General features: G+C 41.3%; 1 protein-coding gene across 1 annotated transcript; it reads left to right on the forward strand.

The window, feature by feature from the left end:
• Window positions 1–8,301: 8,301 nt before the first annotated feature.
• On the forward strand, window positions 8,302–17,695 carry fam3a (FAM3 metabolism regulating signaling molecule A). Its single transcript, XM_080535067.1, has 10 exons — window positions 8,302–8,570; window positions 8,966–9,011; window positions 9,155–9,259; window positions 9,462–9,485; window positions 9,610–9,733; window positions 13,577–13,635; window positions 13,728–13,778; window positions 13,884–13,968; window positions 14,370–14,496; window positions 15,519–17,695. Exons 2-10 carry the CDS (start codon window positions 8,999–9,001, stop codon window positions 15,615–15,617), a joined length of 687 nt encoding a protein of 228 aa, XP_080391193.1. The 5' UTR covers window positions 8,302–8,570; window positions 8,966–8,998; the 3' UTR covers window positions 15,618–17,695.
• Window positions 17,696–22,914: the final 5,219 nt, after the last annotated feature.

Here is a 22,914-nt window from a genome sequence, read left to right on the forward strand (position 1 = left end):
GTTGGCAACCAGTGCACCACCGTGCATTACCGCCACCTACTGGACTGTGTGGACTAACACATTTGGCTATGGCATGTAACTCACTTCATATTTAACAAACTAACACGTTTGGCTATTGCATGTAACTCACTTCATAGTTAACAAACTAACACGTTTGGCTATGGCATGTAACTCACTTCATAGTTAACAAACTAACCTGTTTGGCTATGGCATGTAACTCACTTCATAGTTAACAAACTAACATGTTTGGCTATGGCATGTAACTCACTTCATAGTTAACAAACTAACATGTTTGGCTATGGCATGTAACTCACTTCATAGTTAACAAACTAACATGTTTGGCTATGGCATGTAACTCACTTCATCATAGTTAACAAACTAACATGTTTGGCTATGGCATGTAACTCACTTCATCATAGTTAACAAACTAACATGTTTGGCTATGGCATGTAACTCACTTCATAGTTAACAAACTAACATGTTTGGCTATGGCATGTAACTCACTTCATAGTTAACAAACTAACATGTTTGGCTATGGCATGTAACTCACTTCATCATAGTTAACAAACTAACATGTTTGGCTATTGCAGGGTGGAGTGTACTCCCGACCGCTAGGGGGCGATAGTATTGGTTTATGTGTTTAGTACTCTCTGTTAAGAGGTTAGAGTTAGGAGAAGTTGTGGTGGCCATTGTGGATGCCAGGTGGTCCGAGGATACACGCTGTTTCTCCTCTCTCTTTAGGACGTGTTTGCCTGTTATACGTAAGTCTGTTATTAGTTATATGTATCTTATTATCAGATTGTGGTTAACAGTAATCGTTCATGTTTGTTTATATCTTGTTATGTATGTCTTGTTTTGGTAATTGTATTTACTCATACGCTGTATTCCCACCCACAGGGTGTTGACATCTTTGTCTGAATAAATATTATAAACCGACATTGAGGAGTCTTCTTCAGCTATGGCATGTAACTCACTTCATAGTTAACAAACTAACATGTTTGGCTATGGCATGTAACTCACTTCATAGTTAACAAACTAACATGTTTGGCTATGGCATGTAACTCACTTCATAGTTAACAAACTAACATGTGTGGCTATGGCATGTAACTCACTTCATTATAGTTAACAAACTAACATATTTGGCTATGGCATGTAACTCACTTCATAGTTAACAAACTAACATGTTTGGCTATGGCATGTAACTCACTTCATCATAGTTAACAAACTAACATGTTTGGCTATGGCATGTAACTCACTTCATAGTTAACAAACTAACATGTTTGGCTATGGCATGTAACTCACTTCATAGTTAACAAACTAACATGTTTGGCTATGGCATGTAACTCACTTCATAGTTAACAAACTAACATGTTTGGCTATGGCATGTAACTCACTTCATAGTTAACAAACTAACATGTTTGGCTATGGCATGTAACTCACTACTCCCAGCAGGCAAGCATGTGGCAGCACGTCTCGCCATCCAGCTGGGCTCGCAAACACAAACACAAACACACGACTTCTCACATACTCTTGTCTTCAGTCTCAGCACTGTCTACGCACTTTGTCCAACACAATAACATGTTCTACAGGGAACGATGTCGGGGGGGTATTCCATCAACGTTCCGCATTTACGATCCCAATGAATCCCGTAAAGACAAGTCGGCTTATTTACTCCATGAACGTGCAGCGTTGACCTTCCCAAATTAGTTCCTCATTCTAAATCTCTGGTGAGACTGGTCTCAAATAATCAGTCAAACAATACGATCAGGGTACGAATATTTCGACCGAGGACCATGGGGGCAGCCATGATCCCCGCTCCATCTGCCGTCAACCACTGTTCAGCCTTCCGCGCGCATCAAATCCATCACCCGGAAATGTGATGTACCATACGTCATCATACCGCGCCTGCATATTTGCATAGACTACGTCATCGTGTGACGTGGGAAAGCAGGGCAGAGTTCCGTATTCTATTCTGATTGGTTGGAGTGACACATTTTGGGGATTCCCATTGGACGTTCAGACTTTGTGACAATATCCGTGTCCGAAATGTCCAAGTAATCTGTAAAACAAGGAATACATTTTCAAATAGGCCTACGTATTCTATCATGTAGTATACATCTGCATCAGTCTGTACTTGAGATAAATTCATACTTCATACTTCATGTCATGTATTCCTGTTCAATAAGATGTAGCTTGTCTCCATCTTGTGGTTGGTCAATGGAAAAGCATCATTTTACAGGACATGGTTCGAGCACCAGCACCATAGAGCATAATATAATATATTTTAAAATCTCTGCCAGCACTGAACATTGTTTTTTAAACAAATCTGATTCAGAGCTTTTAAAAATATATATTGTTTGTTTTAACGCCCTCCCGTGGTAGCATGGGGTACTGCATCGACCAAGATCAGTTCCGTTAAGACACCCATGCCATTCAACATAGGACGAAGAATATAGAACGTGAATCTGATCATCTGTGCAAAATTCTATATTGTTGTATCTAATACTACCTTTAAAAAAAGCTCATTAGTGGTTCAATAGCACCATGGATATAGGCTTAAGGCCGATTTAGACTTCTGCGTATTATCAACGCCGTAGCCTTGCGTAGTCCCGCGTGGGCCCGCCTTGCCTACGGCGTAGGTTGACGTGCACATCTCCAAAAATTTATGAACGCGTCAGTTTCTACGCAACCGTAAGCTCTGTGATTGGTCCGCTTGGTAGCACATGATTCCGACTCTCTCGTAGACCAAAATGCGGAAGCCATGACAGAAATGTCATTGACCTTTTCTGTAATTACTCATTAATAAAGATTTGAAAAATTATGATAACCATCGTATTATCTTAGTTTAATGTCATTTCAATGCATCATAGAACTTTTATTTACAACAAGCATAACAACAAAAAGATCGCTATTATGCCGCTTTGAGTACACCGTTCCAACGGAGCTCCCTATGGAAGCGTCAGGCACAGCCTTCCTGAGCGCGATTCACATTTACGAGATGTACAATCCTGTTTATTTAGAAATAAATGATTAGTTACAGGGAGCCCCATGGCTGTTCGTTGGGTTTTCGCTATTATGCCGCTATTATGCCGCTATGAGTACACCGACCAACGCGAGCGGTCGCGGACCAACGTCGAACTATAAACTTGGAGAGCCCTCGCGTAGGCTACGGCGTAGCCGCGCGTAAATTCGACGCAGGAGTATAAATCAGGCTTTAGTGTAACGGAGGGGCTTTGCCCCACCCATCACATGCGATAATATAGCCAAGACTAACCACTGCATTGGAAGACATGTTTTAGACAGGGTACATCTATATGAGGGTTTGTTTTTTGTTCTATAATAGAGTCATTGAATTTGAATTTTAAAAAGCTGTTTACAGTAGTGTGACTTCATGCTTGTGTGCAAGTCATAAAGATGGACAGTAACGTGTACAACTACTATTTTCTTCCTCACGTAAGTTATAATTCATCATTCATCATCAGTCATTTTCATAATCTTACAATAATTCCAGGATCCCGCTCTCTGCACCTCACAACATTAGCTAGCTAGTTAGCTGGCTAGCTAACGCCCAGGCTCCACTATGGCCATCGAGCGTTGCGTCTGCGCTGCGTTGTGTCCGGAATTGCTGTCAGCCTGGGAACGTTGCTTTTGTAATCAATGAAAGGTGCTCCATTGCCTACGTTGCGTCTGCGTTGGGTTGTGGCCGATGGCTGCGTCCAAAGTATAAATTCAGCAAAGTTTGATTTCTGATGGCGAACGCGAATGTATATTTACTATTGTATATTGGTTGTTGGTTATAATTGTATATTGGTTGTTTTCTGGTGTTGTTTTCTTGTTTTGCTCTGTTTGTAGTCTACTTGATGTCTTTTTATCATCAGTTAAATCACCACAGTGGTTAATCCACTAATAGAGAAGATACCAGATTGAAAATGCTTGTAGCCAACTACTCTATTGCTCGTGCCTGGTCGCAGCTATTGCGAATTGTGAATCACCACAGGTGCTTGAAGCTTGTTGCAGAAATGGATGACGAACGGCTGATACTTGAGGTGGAAAAATCTATATTTTTATATGCAACAAATGACGGTGGAGCAGGTACAACGTCAAGTTAATGCAACGCCGATGGTGAGGTGACGCAACGCTAGTAGTGGAGCCAGCCTGTAATATTCTACAGTAGCTAGCTATCAAGATAACAATGACTGATGCCTTCTTCTGTTTACACGAACACAGCCCATTGTCATATATGCATTCTTATCATTTCAATTGATAGGAGACATTGTAGTATATTTGTACTTAAAACACACATGGTGTGGGCCTGTGCTACTGAAGATGGGGGTTGTATGACGATCATAGGCTCAGGACATTGACTGTTCTTCTATGGTCAACTGAGGAATGACTTCCTGGTTTGTAGGCCATAGTGACATCACAGGTGACTGCCCCTTCTCACCTCTTGACCAGCTCTAGGGAAGGTGATAGGCTATGGCCTGTGACTGTATTTGCATATTGTCTATAAATAAGGGTGTGACCTAAGGGGGGGTCTCTTTAACCACCCCAGCCAGGCCAGCAGAGGAGAGCAGACATCAGGCTCCAGCTATTGGTATATGTATGTATGTTTTGTACTTTGATTAAATCGTCTTAAACTCAATAACTGTTCTTTGATTCATAACCAACAAAATTAACCTCAACATGCTGAAAATAAGGTATTGTCTTGTTTTACTTCTGTCTACAACTACTATTTCCTGCAACGACAACATGTAGGCTACAATTTCCTCAAACGAACGTAAGTCATGTATTATGTCATCACAATATGGCCTCTACCTCTACCTCTAGTAGCGGGACCATTAATTGGGACCTATGCTGTCTCTGCCAATGAGATGCTGATGAACCATTGCAAAGACCCAAAAATGAAGGACTTGTATCACTAGAAAGGGAAAAAAAGATTTCTTAGCTATTGCTAATGTTCTTCCTTCTTCTGTTAATGTTACAATTGATCAGTTGAATGACGGTTCAGGTATTGCAGCAACGCTTAAAACACAATGCTATGTATCACAAACGCTGTAGAAGCTACTGTAGTAGTTGTCGTGTCAAAAGGGCTCCAAAGTATGACGTTGGCTCCTCCTTAGTAGTGAGTCCTAAAAAGCTTCGATCATGTCAACCCAAAGCCTGTGGCATTCATTGTGTTATAGCCTATGTGAGGGGGAGGATATGGATAACCTTCACAAGGCAGTAACAGATAATGTTGATTCCAATCTGAAAAGCTGGGCAGAATCCTGTAAACATTTTTAGCTTCTTGGTAGATTAGTTACACAAGCTTCCGATGTGCACGCAGCAGGTGTGTACTACATGCCAAATGTTATCTCATGTTGCAAAATGCAGCAAAACGGCAAGCATCTCATGACACTGCCAGGCCAGGGTGTCAGAAGGGGAAGCATCTACCAGTGAGTGGGGGACAACCTTTGACCATCTAACTATTGCACAAATTGTTGCTCTGGTTGAGGATCCAGATCCTCCTTCACAATCTCCTATTACGGAAACTCTACAGGAACCTTATGAAAGAACACAGGTGTTTGTGTCTGATTATGAACCCCACACAACAACAGTCAAGCAACATCTCCTCAGCTATCTGCCTGAATAGAGTGTACATTTCAAGCCTGCAAACTGCGACACTTTAAATGAATGTGCAATAACACTATGTGCAATATGACAACCCTAGGGTACATAAGGTTGCAGAGAAATAGGAAATGTTAGAATAGGTATAGCATAGCATAGAGTACAGCACAGTGTTTTATCTGTACAGTATAGTATAGTGGATAGTGTACATAGCCTTTATTTATGTAAACCAGCTCCTTTCCCTTCTTGGTTTTTTTAGTTTTTTTTTCTTTCCTAGCACCAGGGGAGCCACCCCTCCCAAATGTCGTTGTTTGGTACCTGTACTATAGCAATGACAATAAAGACCATTCATTCACCAGAAGGGGAGGGAAACCTACATCGCAAACAATCGCTCAGGATGAGGCAATTCTGTTGATGAGGGCCGCCTTGGTTTTACACAAGTGCTGCTTACAACGAGCCCACACATTTGACGGCTCCTTCCCGTCCAACTGTCTCACAACATCTGTTGCTTTTAATTAATTTGATAATCTGTCGTATCACATCTTGTTGCACCACGAATCCCATTCGAATGGCACGATTTTGCACGAAGATGCATCCAACGATAGCCTTGCATTTGGCCACTTCCCGATAGTTCCTCCTGCACAAAGGCTATTACCTCATTTAAATCTGAGTAATACCAATAAACACTAAACTGACTTTTTCTAATAAATTCTGACTTTAATCTCAGAAATTCTGACTTTAATCTCAGAAATTCAGACTTTTTATCTCAGAAATTCAGACTTTTTATCTCAGAAATTCTGACTTTAAACTCAGAAATTCTGACCTTAAACTCAGAAATTCTGACTTTAAACTCAGAAATTCTGACTTTAAACTCAGAAATTCTGACTTTAAACTCAGAATATAATCCCCCCCCCCCCCCTTTCGGGAGAAAAAAAAAAGACTCAGTTCGTGGCCCTAATACTCTTCCGTACATATTCTATACGCATTGTTTGTTATTTTTCTGGTTTTGATCGCTTATGGATTATTTTTGTACGTCGCCAAGTTTGATTGTTCTATTCAATAAACACTCTAAAACGTACTTTTCATCTCAGCGGATTGTTTGGCGCGTCATACAATTACCAGCCCAGACCCTGCTTGCGTCTCTCAGCGACTTTTTACTTTTGGCTCGATCTATCTCGCTACAGGTGTCATATACAGTAACCCTAACCCATATCCTGTCATATAAAAGTACCTTATTGAATCTCCAGGTAATGTATTTCTGACATCCATCACTTTTGCTGTCGTTAATATTTTTTTTCTGTTTTAGTCTGTCCAATGACACTTGCCCTCCTCCACCGGCCCTAGTTTTGGATCTAGCTTGCTGTTCATTATATTCATGATAAATCGTAGCTAGCTAGCTATAACATCTTCATATACACCATACAGGCTAAATACTGATTAACAGTAGGCTACTTTGGCAAATGCCCATTGAACAGATTTATTCATTATCCTATCTTAAGAAAACGAATGTAACACTCTCATCTGGGGAAAGCCCACGGCAAATCAAATGAAGAACTACAAATCCCTGATGACAGGGAGATGACGTATTCATCAGAGCAACGCATCCGGGTACTTTCCCCTCCCGTAATGTCCACGCCCCTTTTTGGGTGATAGAAGAGTAGAAGTTTGACTGGCGGTCAATGGGAATTTCTGGTCTTTGCTACTTTAATCCGATAAAATAAGAAAACCGTAGTGCTTTTTAGATATTAGGAGCACAAATCCGATGGCCAGTTAGGCAAACTATTATATAGTGTCATTGCCGATCAATGATCGACGTCGTTATATAGAGAAAATTTATGAAATAGGGGTTGATTCATCAGAGCAGTCATACGTCATCTCCCTGTCATCAGGGATTTGTAGTTCTTCATTTGATTTGCCGTGTAAATCCCCAGATGAGAGTGTTACATTAGTAACAGGCTACTTTGGCAAATGCCCATTGAACAGATTTATTTATTATCCTATCTTAAGAACACTAATGTAACACTCTCATCTGGGGATTTACACGGCAAATCAAATGAAGAACTACAAATCCCTGATGACAGGGAGATGACGTATGACTGCTCTGATGAATCAACCCCTATTTCATTAATGTTCTCTATATAACGACGTCGATCATTGATCGGCAACGACACTATATAATAGTTTGCCTAACTGGCCATCGGATTTGGGCTCCTAATATCTAAAAAGCACTACGGTTTTCTTATTTTATCGGATTAAAGTAGCGAAGACCAGAAATTCCCATTGACCGCCAGTCAAACTTCTACTCTTCTATCACCCAAAAAGGGGCGTGGACATTCTGATGACAGGGAGATGACGCGCAATTGCTCTGATGAATGACTGCTCTGAGGAATCAACCCCTATTTCATTAATTTTCTCTATATAACGATGTCGAACATTGATCGGCAACGACACTATTTAATAGTTTGCCTAACTGGCCATCGGATTTGGGCTCCTAATATCTAAAAAGCACTACGGTTTTCTTATTTTATCGGATTAAAGTAGCAAAGACCAGAAATTTCCATTGACCGCCAGTCAAAGTTCTACACTTCTATCAACCCAAAAAGGGGCGTGGACATGACGGGAGAGCAAAGTACCCGGATGCGTTGCTCTTATTCTGACGCGCAGACTCGACCGATCCGGAAGACATCTAGGTGGAAGACAGTTCGATAGAATAATATAATTCCTGCATGCTTGTCGAAACGGGAACGATGAAAATCATACAGATGGCTAAATCGGTCAAATAAAACATTATTGGCTTAGGGTTTTTTCGGAGGGGGGGTTACCCAGGGAAAGTACATTTTGCACAGGGAAAGTATCGATGAGGTTGAAGAAATAAAAGTGTCCCAGGTTACAAGAGCAACGTACAGCTTGTTTGCTGGTTAGCAAAGCGACAAGGGAATCAACCTCCAGTTTGTATACTGACAGTAAGTATGATATTGCCATGTTGATGAGTGTTAAGATTCATTGCCTGTGCTCTCTCTGCAGTGTGTTCCCGTTCACTTTTTTGCCCTTATCGAATTCATCCCAAGTCAGAGCCATCTTGTTTGCTTACAATTTTCATGATCTCATAGGTCGGACAGTTTTCAGAAATGTGCTGAAATGTTTTCTAACATCATTGTATGTAGGCTACTACACGTCTACGTTGGTCTGGAAGTGCCTACCTGTATAACTCCAAATAATCCTATCGTATCACTGATTAAATCGAGTGCTCCTAATAGTCCTATTGTTTTGCCCCTAACCGGTGTAGGCTACAGAGCAATACGATATTGATTTGTAAAGCTTATTACAGTCCATATGTCATGTTTTTCTCCCCGCGCAGGATTACTTGCAGCCCAGTTCTGACAGATCAAACATGAGATTAGCAGGTAGGTTGGAGCTACAATGTATGGAAAAGGTGTGTGTGTGTGTGTGTGTGTGTGTGTGTGTGTGTGTGTGAGAGAGAGATAGTGTAATATTAATGTAATCACCAAATCAATGAATTAATTGGAATGTTCTTCCTCTGTGGCAGGGCCACTGCGAGCTGCAGCTGTGCTGCTTTTGGTTGGCCTCACCTGGGTGTTGGCCAGCTCAATAATAGGAGACAGCAGCTCATCAGTGCGACACTTCTTCACTGGTAAGACAACCAAACTCTCTCTCTGATGGATAACGTACAGCCTATGTTTCAGATTTGAGCCCAGCAGTTCTGTGATGATCAGTCAGTTATACTGTACAGTGTACACATTGGGTTTTTTGGAATTTACTTAAGCATTGATTATCACCATTAACAATAAGTTAAGAATGCTCACTTGATTGACTGACAAGCTCTCTTTCTTCAGGAGCAAGCGAGGAGCCAACAGAAGGTAGGCCTATGTGGGAAGGTCATTACAGGCTGTGGGCAATTTGTACATTCCAAAGACATGCTTTGTCTGAAGGCTAAGTTATTGTGAATGTCGGTGCTAACTTATGTTTCCTTTTTTCTTTCAGAACCCAGACCCCGCAAGTACAAATGTGGTCTATCTGCTCCTTGTCCTCAGAAACACCTGGCCTTCCGCCTTGTCTCTGGAGCTGCCAATGTCATTGGTCCAAAAATCTGCCTCGAGGATAAGATGTGAGAATCAATACCAATTGCTCTCCATTCATGTCATTCTCCCTTTTATCTATATATTGCAGGGCTTAAAGTTCTCCGGCACGGTGCCGGATTTCCAGCGCGGGGGATTATTTTTAAATTTTTTTAATCACATGCTATTTGTTTACATCGTAATTTAAAGAGTCATCTTCAGCAAAGAGACAGTTCCGCCTACCAATGGTATCACATTGCTCAAGCCAACCAACGACTTCTAGCCAATCGGAGGCAGAGTAGTGGGGCGGGCCTTAAGAAGTTTGAATGAGTAATGTTAGCTTGTAGAGACGTTCGCTTTTAGCAGCCCGCTATCTAGCTAACTTTAGTAAGAGTCTATTAAAATGGAAGCCAAGTTTATTAAACCTGGCGAAGACACAGCTATACTAGAACGAAGAGTAAGGAATAAATGGCGCTGGGCATATATTTGAAATTTCTTTATTAGGATTAAACCCCTTGAGATGCATCATCTCGTTTTCGAGGGGGTCCTAACATAAATGACAAACATTACATTACAACAGAAGCAGACAGGTAACGGTACAGTTTACAATACAACACACAGACAATAAACAACAAACAACAAAAAACACGAAAACACACACAAATAAAAATAATGAAAAACATTTCAACCACAAAACAGCTAGTAAACAGAGGGAGATTGGATCTAGAATACAAAGAATGCATGGATAGGAGGAGAGTAGTGACGGGAAGCCTTATGGGACGTGGTGCCTCAAACTGAGGGAGTCGGGTGCTTGTTTCTGTACGCCGTGCTCAAAGAAACTCGTCTACGGCAGTATAGTATATACTATAGTATATATATATATACAGTATATATATATAGTAGTGGGAAGAAGGTTATTGCTCGACATGCCTCAGATCCCGGTCACCAAGCTTCGGTTCGAGCGCTTGCTCATTTATCAACCTTGCCGGGAGCGACGGCTACAGGTACCACTTCATCTTCAATGACTGACCGTGTTTGCGAGCAAAAGATCAGAGTGTGCGCGTTTATAGCTGAACATGATCTGTCTTTCACAATGGCTCAGCCACTCGTCGATTTGTGCAAAAAGCTATCAGAAGACAAAAATGCACTGACAAAGCTGTCCGTTTCCAATCAGCACGCCAGCTATTTAAACACACATGGGGCCTCATTCATAAAAAAGTACTTGAACTTCATCTTTGACTTTGACGTAAGCACATTTTTCTAAACCGTCGTAAGCATCATTTATAAAACGAGCTGAGATGATTTCAACTTGCGTACGTGCTTCCTTCTATAAATACCAAACATACTTGTAATTGAACGCAGGTGAATGAGGTTTGTATTAACGCCCTGTGATAGCGGCTCAATTATAGCGGCTGAATGAAGCCAAGTGCTATAATATAATATAATACAGACAGTACACAGGGCTTAAAGTTCTCCGGCACGGTGCCGGATTTCCGGCGCGCGGGAATTTTGAGCAATTAAAAAATAAATAATCACATGCTATTTGTTTACATCGTAATTTAAAGAGTCATCTTCAGCAAAGAGACAGTTCCGCCTACCAATGGTATCGCATTGCTCAAGCCAACCAACGACTTCTAGCCAATCGGAGGCAGAGTAGTGGGGTGGGCCTTAAGAAGTTTGAATGAGTGTAATGTTAGCTTGTAGAGACGTTCGCTTTTAGCAGCCCGCTATCTCGCTAACTTTAGTAAGAGTCTATTAAAATGGAAGCCAAGTTTCTTAAACATGGCGAAGACACAGCTATACTAGAACGAGGAGTAAGGAATAAATGGCGCTGGGCATGGATAGAGGAGAGTAGTGAGGGGAAGCCTTATGGACGTGGTGCCTCAAACTGAGGGAGCCGGGTGCTTGTTTCTGTACGCCGTGCTCAAAGAAACTCGTCTACGGCAGTATAGTATATACTATAGTATATACAGTATATATACATATATATATAGTATAGTATATAGTATAGTAGTGGGAAGAAGGTTATTGCTCGACATGCCTCAGATCCCGGTCACCAAGCTTCGGTTCGAGCGCTTGCTCATACAACAACCTTGCCGTAGACGCAGCCTTTGACTCTTCGCGCTGTTCTGCTTTCGGCGCCGAAGAGAACTGGTCTCGCGACCCAGGACGTTAAGAACGTTTACCTCAGAAAGACTCGAGACTCATTTGAGAGCAGCGGAGACACCAACGGTCGCACCTAGTAAGTAGAAAAGCTCATATGCTATAGTTACAGGGTAATATGCTATAGTTATTATACATTATTATGTATTAAACAGGGTAATATGCTATAGTTATTCATTGTACAAGGGCAATGCCCGGCTGTGTTATCACGACCGCAACAAAATCTAGTTAGTCAGCTTGTCGACGGTTGACAGCACACAGCTAACTACTAGCTAATCTATCTACTACATAGCCACCAACGCAGGGTGGCTATATATACATATATATAGTATAGTATATAGTATAGTAGTGGGAAGAAGGTTATTGCTCGACATGCCTCAGATCCCGGTCACCAAGCTTCGGTTCGAGCGCTTGCTCATACAACAACCTTGCTGGTAGCGACGGCGACAGGTACCACTTCATCTTCAATGACCGACCGTGTTTGCGAGCAAAAGATCCGAGTGTGCGCGTTTATAGCTGAACATGATCTGTCTTTCACAATGGCTCAGCCACTCGTCGATTTGTGCAAGAAGCTATCAGAAGACAAAAATGCACTGACAAAGCTGTCCGTTTCCAATAAGCACGCCAGCTATTTAAACACACATGGCCTTGCCCCGGAATTTAAAAAACGGCTGTGTGAAAAGCTTAAAAAAGCAACGTTTTCAATGAATATCGACGAAGCTACTAATCTTAACATGGACAAAATCCTCAATGTCCTTGTTCGATTTTTTGATGATGATCTGGCCAAAGTAACAACACAACACCTAGCCAGCAGGAAAGTAAACATCGCCAACTCGTCAGCCCTCATGCAGGAGCTCAAAGATATCCTGGAGTCCAATGGTCTTGACTGGTCACTAGTCATCAGTATTCTACTTGATGTAGATCTATTGATCTATTGTTATAGTGATAGTGGCTTAATAAGTGATGCAATCAGTTTGGCCTTAAGTGATTTAATCAGTTTGTTCTTTTAAAGACATCTAAATATAGGATTTTATTTTGTAGTGAGTATAAAACAGTATTAATGCATTTTAACATTGAGACATATATTTTGTATTGACTATAAAATAGTATTAATGCATTTAAACATTGAGACAAGAAGCTGTCTTCTGTACCCGCTCTCCCAATATCTCAAACTGTGACCCCCTCCCCAAGAAAAAGTTTCAGGCACAGGATTTTTTCCCACTTTAAGCCATGATATTGTCATATCACTCTTCTCTCACTCTTATCACTCTACCGCTTATCTCTCTGCCATCTTAAGTATAAGTATGTCTGAGGAACTGAATGCAAGTATTGTCTTGCTTCCCTTCCATCTTTCTGGCAGTTTTGTCAGTAGCGTTCATCCATACAGTATGTCAGTTGTTACTGTTCCAGTATTAGTGTGTTACAGTGTACAGCTAAACTGGGACCAGTTTCCTGAAATATTTGTAGCTAATGTACTTAATTTCTCTTGTTAACCCAGACTTGTCCGACTTGTATAACAGCAAAGTGTTTTGTTGCACGACTTCCATTTGATTTGGTCACACACCAAAATAATACACCCACACACCCAAATAACTGCCAAATGTCGAGAGAGATACCATGATTACCATGTTAATTGCAGTTCAACATTTAAAAAAAAAAAATGTATTATGTTACCAACCACTCTTACCTTTCTTGTCCAACCTGCCTCTCTTATTTCTGATTTCCCATAGCCTTGTGAGCAGTGTCAAAAACAATGTTGGCAGAGGGCTAAACATAGCTTTAGTAAATGGTAAGTCTAAAATCTTGATATTATATTTCCAATTGCATGATTTGGACTGCTACTGTCACATGTAACACTAATTCCATGTTTTGGTTTCTCAGGTGTGACAGGAGAGCTCTTGGATACTAAATCTTTTGACATGTGGGCAGGAGGTGAGAGGATGAATAATGTAATATGGATATGCTGAGTATATATTGTTCAGTGTTGGAAGTCAGAAGTGATTGTGCTTTAGTACATCCTCTGTTCTACATTCTCAGATGTGGCTGACCTGTTGAAGTATCTCCGGCCTCTCCATGAGGGAACACTTGTGTTTGCGGCCTCCTTTGATGATCCTGCCACAAAGTAAGAGTCCATAATGTGCACCCCCTCTCCCCAATACACTCATGGAACACATGGAAGTCATTTTCACTGAGAACTGTTGCAAAATGGTGGTGTTTTTCACCACCGGATATTGTTAGGTAAGCCCCTGGCGGTTGTGCAAAATTTATTTGTTATTATAATTATTATGTCACCCAGTAGCTATCATACAGAAAACTGGAATGGGGGTTGCTTAACAATACAGTACATACATGTATCAACTCTTACTTGAAAGAATGTAAACAGATTTGCTAAACATGATGTACATGCTATATGTTTGCTTAGTTAGAACAGTCTCTCACTTGAATTAATGCAAATGTATGAGTAATGAAACGAGCATGAGCAACAATAACTAGCTGTTTTCTTCCTCCTAAACACAATCACAGGATGAATGATGAGGCCCGGCGGCTCTTTGAGGAGCTGGGCAGCACAGCAATAAAAGAGCTGGCTTTCAGAGACAGCTGGGTGTTTGTGGGAGCCAAGGGAATCGAGAATAAGAGTCCATTTGAACAGGTAGACTACCTCTGGTGCTTCATTTATGACAGTATGTGTGCATCTGCATTGTACTCGACACACATTATCTTCAACTCTCTCTCAGGTGTGTTTGTGTGACCTCCTGTTGAACAAGATAAGCCAATAAGTATTAGATTAGATTAGATTAAACTTGATTGTCATTGCAGAATACAGGTACCAGACAACAAAACGCAGTTTAGTTTTCATAAAATAGTTTTGATAAAATATGATGGGTATGACAATGATAGGTACAGTATGGCAAGAACGGTAGTCAGAGATATATACAGTTATGAGCCATGTACAGTTGTACAGTGCAATGTGCAAAGGTAGTATTTGTAAACAGCAGTAGTGCAAAGGGTAATTGAGTGTTCACATTGACCAGGGGAGTGTGCAACCAGCAGTAGTGCAAAGGGTAAATTGGATTGACCACATTGGTGGGGGGGATACTGAGTCATTGTACCCCATGTGGGGGGGCATTGTTCAATAGAGTGTAGGGGGGGGGGGTTGTTTATCAGAGTGACCGCTTTGTTCCCCAACAGTAAGAATGACGAGTGGCACTGGCTTTGAGAAATACAAGTTTGAACACACTGAAAGAAAAGTTTTTTTTCATTTTCACCTAAATATTTTTTTTTTGCAATGTAAACAAACTGTTATTGATCAGTGGTCAACTATAAGGCTTCATTGGTGAGTTTCATCAATGTAGTGTGTTTGTTGGTGGTCTTACCGACGTAGATTGTGCCTGCTGTTGTGATTGTATCTTAAGATGGATTATTTGGCTCGAAGCACAAGAGCTTTGCGAGGATGTAACGCATGACTACCTAAGTAAACATAGGAACATAGGAAGCGTGTACAGGGCAAGACAATTTGCACATGGTGCTAGGGCCCGCCGGCGGGCTGGCGGATTCTTAACAGGTTACGAGATAAAAGGACACAAAACAACAGAGCACTGAATAAAACAATAAGGTAAATGTTTAATGGCATATTTTATTTAAATGGGATGAATCTCTCTCTCCTCCCCCTAGCGTATGAAGAACAGTAAGAGCAGTAACAAATATGAAGGCTGGCCTGAGTCTCTTGAGATGGATGGCTGTATTCCCCTGCGGGCGCCCTTGGAGAGCTAAGCCGACTCTCTTGTGCTGCTATTAGGACTAGCACATCTGGAGGAGCAGCAGCATTGACTATCACTACGGGACTAATACTGCTCTCTTACTAAGTCAAGGAACTCTTGGGTTGTGAATTGACCACCTACAAGCCTATTCTTTTTGCTTGACTGTCAACTCACACGTACAAAGGACTTCCTCTTTGGATTCACTGTGAAAAGGCTGGAGCTAGTTGCTGAAGCTTGATATGCAAACGTGTTGATGCAACAGTTTAACTATAACAATGTTGCTGCAATAGCAGGTGACCATGTGTAAGTAAAACGAGAGGGAAGTTCTGAGGTAAAGTGTTTGATGACCAAATGCTGATATACCCAGAGGACTCTTATTATCCGATCAGACTTTGTGATCAGATTACAATTAGGTGTGGTAGTACTTCATACATATTCCTAGAAAACAGTTCTACGCAAGATCTTGCCTTTTATAGTAATTAAGACTTTAAATGATTTAATTGCATTGACAGTTATTGTATAGTCCTTTTTATTAGAAAACTTGCTGTGCAGCAATCATTGTTTGACCAATGTTTACAGAATACCATGTATGTGCAATCTTTCAGACATGTCTGATTTGGAATATTCTCTAGAAGCTTGACATACATATTTGCATGTCATATTAATTAATTGCACACCAAGTTGACATTTTTGTGCCTATGAAACATATGTTGATGAAACATTTGTGTTTGGGATGTTTTACATGATCTATGCCTTTATCTCTGTGTCTCAGGCTTTGTCTTATTATTGTAAGTAATGACATGTAATGCTGTGTTTATTTTTGCTATTGTACTTTTTCTATCCTAAAATCTACGAGATTTCCCTTCCCTTTTAAACATATCTTCTAGGGGTAATTTCACACATGGTCCATTTTTTCGGACTTTTGTGAACTCAAAAATAACTGAACTTAATGCTCTTTAAGTGAACCAAGAGGTGAAAACATTTCATGGGGACTTCTTTAGTTTTCTTGCTTGTCCATTTCAGTCCATCTTTCATTGGAACTCAGGCCAATTAACTGCTTTGCACCTTGGGTAATTGCACATTCAACAGCACCACAGACTACTTTGTCTGAGAGATACACAGAGGTCAGATACACAGATGGTCTCAGTTCAGTTCGCTTCAGATGGGTCTGAGTTCAATTGGAGCATCCACATATGCATGAACATTGGCGAAATGCTCTGTTTTCACAAACATTGGCTGAAAGGGACCAAGTGTAAAAATACCCTGAAAAGTCCTTGAAATAGACCAGCAAGATAACTGAGACCTTATTCAAATAGAGGGCAGTGTGAACACAAAAATAACCGAGTTATTTTACTTTTTCTTACCTCTTGGTTAACGTAGAGTGGACGATATGTGAAAATACCCTAGGATTCACCTCTTGCAGGCCTATAGCTACAGTCTATTGGACACTCAGTAGATGCTAACCATTTTAACTACTTTGTCTTCTTTGTGGATTTAATAATAAAATAAACATTTATTAGAACAATCTTACATTTACCTTCTATACTCTCACAAACTTGACAACAGGATTTTTTTTATTTTTTTACTGTCATCATGATATGGCCAGGAATAGTGTCCTTCATTTACCTTTTTAAGGACAGAAAGAGTACACTTATTTGATGAGTGGATTTAGATATCATTGTGTAAGTGTTTCCAAAGTATGTAAACATGTGATTGTCCTGGATGGTGGAGTGATAACCAGGGATCCACTGGTGTCAGCAGAACATACACTGGTGCTCCACCTGCATGTTATATCTATTGTTTTGTTTTTAAATTCATGATTTTACTTTATTTGACCAGGAAGTCCCTACGATCATGAAGGGGAGTTAGATAGAGGAGTGATAGATCATTCAGCACGACACAACAGCAATGTAGGAGGAAACCCACCAGGGGGGGGACAAATGTCAGGCTTATTCTATCACTTCGCGTCATGTCTTGGATGAGAGGAATGGAAGGAAAATTGCGCACAACAATAGTATCACTTATTTTGTTTGTTTAGAGAGGGAATGTAATAACAAGTTCTAACCAAAACTAGCCACTGACCGTATTCAAACGACGTATGCCTCAACATCACCACCTTGTGAGGGAAAAAGCCCAAATACAATGTTGGACTATTGTTTGTGATTATTGTTTGTAGGCTATTAATGTTTGATAACATTAAAATACTTTTGTATGGTTCTATTGATATTTCATTGAAAAACACAACGAAAATGCGCGCGAGAGCCGCTGCCCTCTCCTGGTCCGACACCAGACTGGCGGTCGCGTGCAGCGCACTGTGGATGAGCCCCGGCCGCGGCAAGTGCATCTCGACTGCCACTGGGAAGAAGGAGAAGCAAGCAAGCGTATATGCCGTTGCACCTTGTGCACAAATGGCCGTGTGACTCGTGTCTTGTAAATGATGTACATACATTAACTTCTTAATCGTGTCTGCATGTATAGGTGTGTGCATTTAAATCGTGACTGAATCGACGACTGAGTGAAATCTACATGAAACGAGGCGAGCAGCATCATCTGTCTGGGAGCACGTAGACCGCCTGCTCTCATAGAGACTGAGACTCGACGACTCAAGAGGGGATTTTCAAGACAGGATTTACTTACCGACACCACCATGAGAAGCGCATTTTATAAAATGAAAAAGAAGCAAATGAACGCGAGTCATATGTGATGCCTATTTTGGGGGGAATTATTTGGTTTCTAATTCTCGTAAGAAAAGAACTGTCGTCTATAGGCCGCTCGTGTAACGTTAGTGGTGTGTGTCCATAACGGAATAAATTAGGGCTCAGTTAGCTAGCTCGCTAGCTGTCTATGTTATAACCCGCGCGCCTAGAAATCACAGAACGGACCAAAGATGATGCATTTAGGTAAGTGCGACTTGCGACATTGTTTCAGTTATCATGTAACGAATTTCAGTGTATCTTACAGCTTGATATCAGTATGATATTTCTCAGCATCTTGGGAGGGAGAGTAGTTACAATGTTATTGCCTGCTAACTACGTACCGGTATACCTCATTGGGGGATTTAAACACTTCAATCTGTCTGGGGAAATATCGTGCAACATTTTTTTTTAAAGGGCTTCCAGTTCCATGTTTGTTTATGTTATGAAATATGGAAAGGAATTCAACGTTTCGTAGTGTGCGGCTGCAAGTGTGTGTTTGCTATTAGAACATATATTTGTCAGTTGCTTACTATGTATAGCCTATTTAGCGTAGCCTTGTCTGGGGAAGAAACGAACAAATATGCGTTATTGTAACTTATCCCTCCGTGTATGACTTATTATTTTCTCACACTAGTGTTGATGTGTTATGCATGTTCGATCTGACATGTGTCAATCATCACATGATGACTCCAGTCCGCTCACAACTGGTGATGCTGCAATCACTGCCGCTGAGGCGTTTGGAAAGTCATCTGCACCCGCCAGCCAGCTCGCGCACAGTCGATAGGCCCAATGCGCACTGCTTGTATTAGAAAGAATATTGTACAAATGAAACCATTTATTTATTACGTTTTGCTTGTCAGTAACTCATAAACCTGTATTGGGGGGCACCTCGATTGCCTCGACAGTCCATACACATAATGTCATCGGTGCATGTTGTTTCTCCTGTTTAATCAGCCTACAACTTCTAATAGATATTATTTTATATTGGTCAAATTACACAAGCAAGATTTAGATTGAATACTAGTCCCACCCTATTGACATCAGTGCTAATTCTGGATAAATGAATGATGACCGACAGGGTTTTGTGTCAGGAACGATCATTATATTGAAAATGAAGTATGATTATTCGGAGGGTCTATATAGGCTACACATAAGTAATGAAAATATTATGTTAGTAAAGCTTTGGTGATAGGCATATTCTGAAAAGTGGATTAAGCCTTTTGTATATTCATATTTCATAATTGTTCAAGGAGTAAACATTGGTTATATAACTGCTCCAGTGGGAGTTATAGTGATGTACCATACTCAAGTAGGGCTCCTTCTCAAAATGCAGACAACTTTGAATGTCAAACCACTGAAAGCTGAATGATAAATAAGTATTAACCAACAAAATACACTCTAGTTAGAAGGTGATCAGCTCAGTAGTGTGGCTGTGTAGTAATAAAAAAAGGGCTCATCCATGAATGCAGGCGTAGTAAACCACTTTTCTAACATGTGTAATCCTGACTCAGCATCGACAGGCGTCTGCTGATTAAAGCCCTCTCACCTGGATTAGATGGTTCCTTCAATGAGAGAGGGCTCTGCTGGGGAATGAAAAAGAGGAGAATAAAAGGGGGTTAGATAATACTCCTCTCTCTCTTTCTCCAGCGCGCTCGCAGAGAACAACCCACTGTGTGTGCTACCTACACTCACTCTCACATGCTTGACCTGGATTGGACAAAAGTAGTTGTGTTTTCAGCCTTGGCTTTCCCCAATGAAAAGAGAACAATCATTTGTGTGTTTGATTCTAGTAGTTAATCGTTTTTTGTTCATGACCTTGAACCTTGCACTGTTAAAACAGGTGCTTTGCTCAAGTCCAGAGCCCTTTAGTTCAAGACTAGATTTTTGTGTTGGCTGACAGCTTGCCTTACATTAATATTGTTTCTCCATACACCAATCCCTTTAATCTCTGTGGGGCAGTTTGCATAAAGCATGTGGCCTATACATAGGCTATCAAATAAGTTTCGGTTCAATGCACTCATCTCAAGTTTGGATTTGGCTTGTGAATAACAAACAATGGTTACTTGATTCTGATCAATAGAACATAATGTGCTCTAACCATCCAGGTAGCCTATATACGTATCAGCTCTGAGCAGGTGTAATAACTGATGGGTAAGAGTGAAATATGAACTCAAATGCGCTCTGTACTTTTGATGGCCTTATTTAGGCCTGCTGTCAGAGGACAGCAATAACTCTGTCCAACATTTTTCCCATTGTGGCTTCGGTATGTATTCACATAATTAATCAGGAGGGGCTAACGAGTTGGGATTTAACAAGCTCATGAGAGTGCCTCCATCCTTGTCCCCTGTTGCCCCCCCTAACTCCCCTCCACCAGACGTGGCTGAACCAGTAGTGTGGGTCAACGTGGGGCATCAAACCTGTGTGCCTGGAGCAAATCGTTGTCTGCAAAACCCACTGAGCTCCTGCTTCTCGTGCTCCCAGTCAAACAGCCTTACTATGCTAATGTAATTGCATCACTCATTGTCTCTCCCATTCTACAGTAACCTCTCACATTACCACTCCCATCTCTCATTCTGTTTTCTGTGTCCCACTCCTTCCTACAAAAACTGTAGTTGTTTTTGTTCAAGCAGAAATTTAGCTATAGTCACTGCTTTCATTCACACAAACACTGGCACATATTTTATCAGGGGAAAATCCCCCCAACCCCCTTTTTGTCTATGCCACCCCCTCTCTTTATCTCTCTCTTGTTCTCTTTCACACACACACATTTTTCCCACCCCTTACACTAGCCAGCCCCCCTTCCCTCCCTCCCTCGCGCCCTCTCTCTCTCTCTCTCTCTCTCTCTCTCTCTCTCTCTCTCTCTCTCTCTCTCTCTCTCTCTCTCTCTCTCTCTCTGTCTCTCTCTCTCTCTCTCTCTCTCTCTTGCTCTCTCTCTCTCTCTCTCTTGCTCTCTCTCTCTCTCTCTATATATATATATCCCTCTCTCCCCCCCCTTTCTCTCGGCTTTCAGTTTGAAACCTTGATGTCCCCTCTCTTCACCCTCAATCCCTTCCTGTCCCCCCTTTTTAATCACACTTTTCATCTATGTACCTCATATCCCCCTTTACCCCTTTACGTCTCTGTCTGCCAGTGCCCACCCCCACCCCCACCCCATCCCAGCCCCCACCCCACTTCACAGACACACAGACACACACACACACACACACACACACATACAGTCCACTGGCTCCTCCTTTGTCTGCCTCACTAAATCTACAGAGGCTGTTCAGTCCCAGGGGATTAATGTGTGTATGCCCATGAAGTGAGGGATGAAAAAAGTGAGAGAGGCAGAGAGGGCGCGGTGTAGCAGCGTGTTTGTTATGTTTGGAGTTTAGTGACTCTGTGGGAGAGAGGGGGAAACTCTCTCCCCTACACTTGATGGAGAGTTTTCTTTATGTGGTGCGTTTTGGTTTTACAAGTTTGCGTTACAGTTTCCAAACATTGAGATCAAGTTCTGCTAGATCAGTTAAGAGAGGGTTAAATGGAGTTTTGGAGCAAATCAAGTTAAGGGTTTCGCAATACTCAACTGAAAATGTCAGAATGATTTTTGCTGTGCATTTAAAAAGTGATCAGACTTTAGTTAACACCTGACTGCACTGCAGGTGTTACACCCATCTGCAGTAGAAGCCTTGAGGGTAGGCAGAATTTAGAATGTAGTTCATGTAGTTCATGTAATTCCATTAACTGTAGGTTTAGTCTGTATGGATGAGACAAGCGACAAGGGAATCTGATCCATCCACAAAACACACATCATACCCCCCCCCCCCCCCCGCCCCCCCCAAAAAAGCTTTGTTTTAAGAATTGAATTTGTTTGTTATCCATATCTCTTATTATTATTACAGAGCGTTACCAATTTGCCTACATGGGCGGTCATTTGGCTGGTGTCAGGAAATTCCTTTTGGCATTATTTATTTTTTTACATGGTGTGGACATGGTGTGTGTGTGTGGGTATGTGAGTGTCCATATGTGTACTTGTGTGTGTGTGTGTGTGTGTGTGTGTGTGTGTGTGTGTGTGCGTGAGAGAGAGAGAGATAGAGATGGGACTGAATGTGTTTGATGTACTGTGATAACTCTGTCCGGTATGTGGCTTTCATGGGAACTCCTTGCCCTGAGGACACTGACAAATAAGCTCCTGTTTAAAGGAGTACTTCCCTCTCTTTATTGCCTGTTGGTTTTCCACCTTGTCCCCCACTTGGTAGGGTATGTTCCCTCTGGCCTTCACTACCTTTTCCCCTTTCCTTGTTTGTGGTCATAGTTTTCATATGTCAAACACCATGATCAAGTTACTTTTATTTCTAGGACTAGTAGATCAATGAGTGATTTTAAAGGACTGTGACTATGACTGTATCTGGCTCATATCTGAATTCTTGACTATGCAGCACAGCATGTAGGCCTACAGCATGTATCCACAGGAGACACAGTGTCTTCCTCATACCTTCCATTAATCTAAGTCCTGTACAGTGGAGTACATTTTATATACAGAGGGGGTTGCTTACAACAGTTCTTATTGCTGTATGAGTTTAAGTACAGTACAGTGCCTCTGCCTCTGCCTCTGGAATGTAACAGAGCTGGAAC

Source organism: Nansenia antarctica (assembly GCF_963989245.1).
Source record: "Nansenia antarctica genome assembly, chromosome: 6".
Lineage (NCBI taxonomy): Eukaryota > Metazoa > Chordata > Actinopteri > Argentiniformes > Microstomatidae > Nansenia > Nansenia antarctica.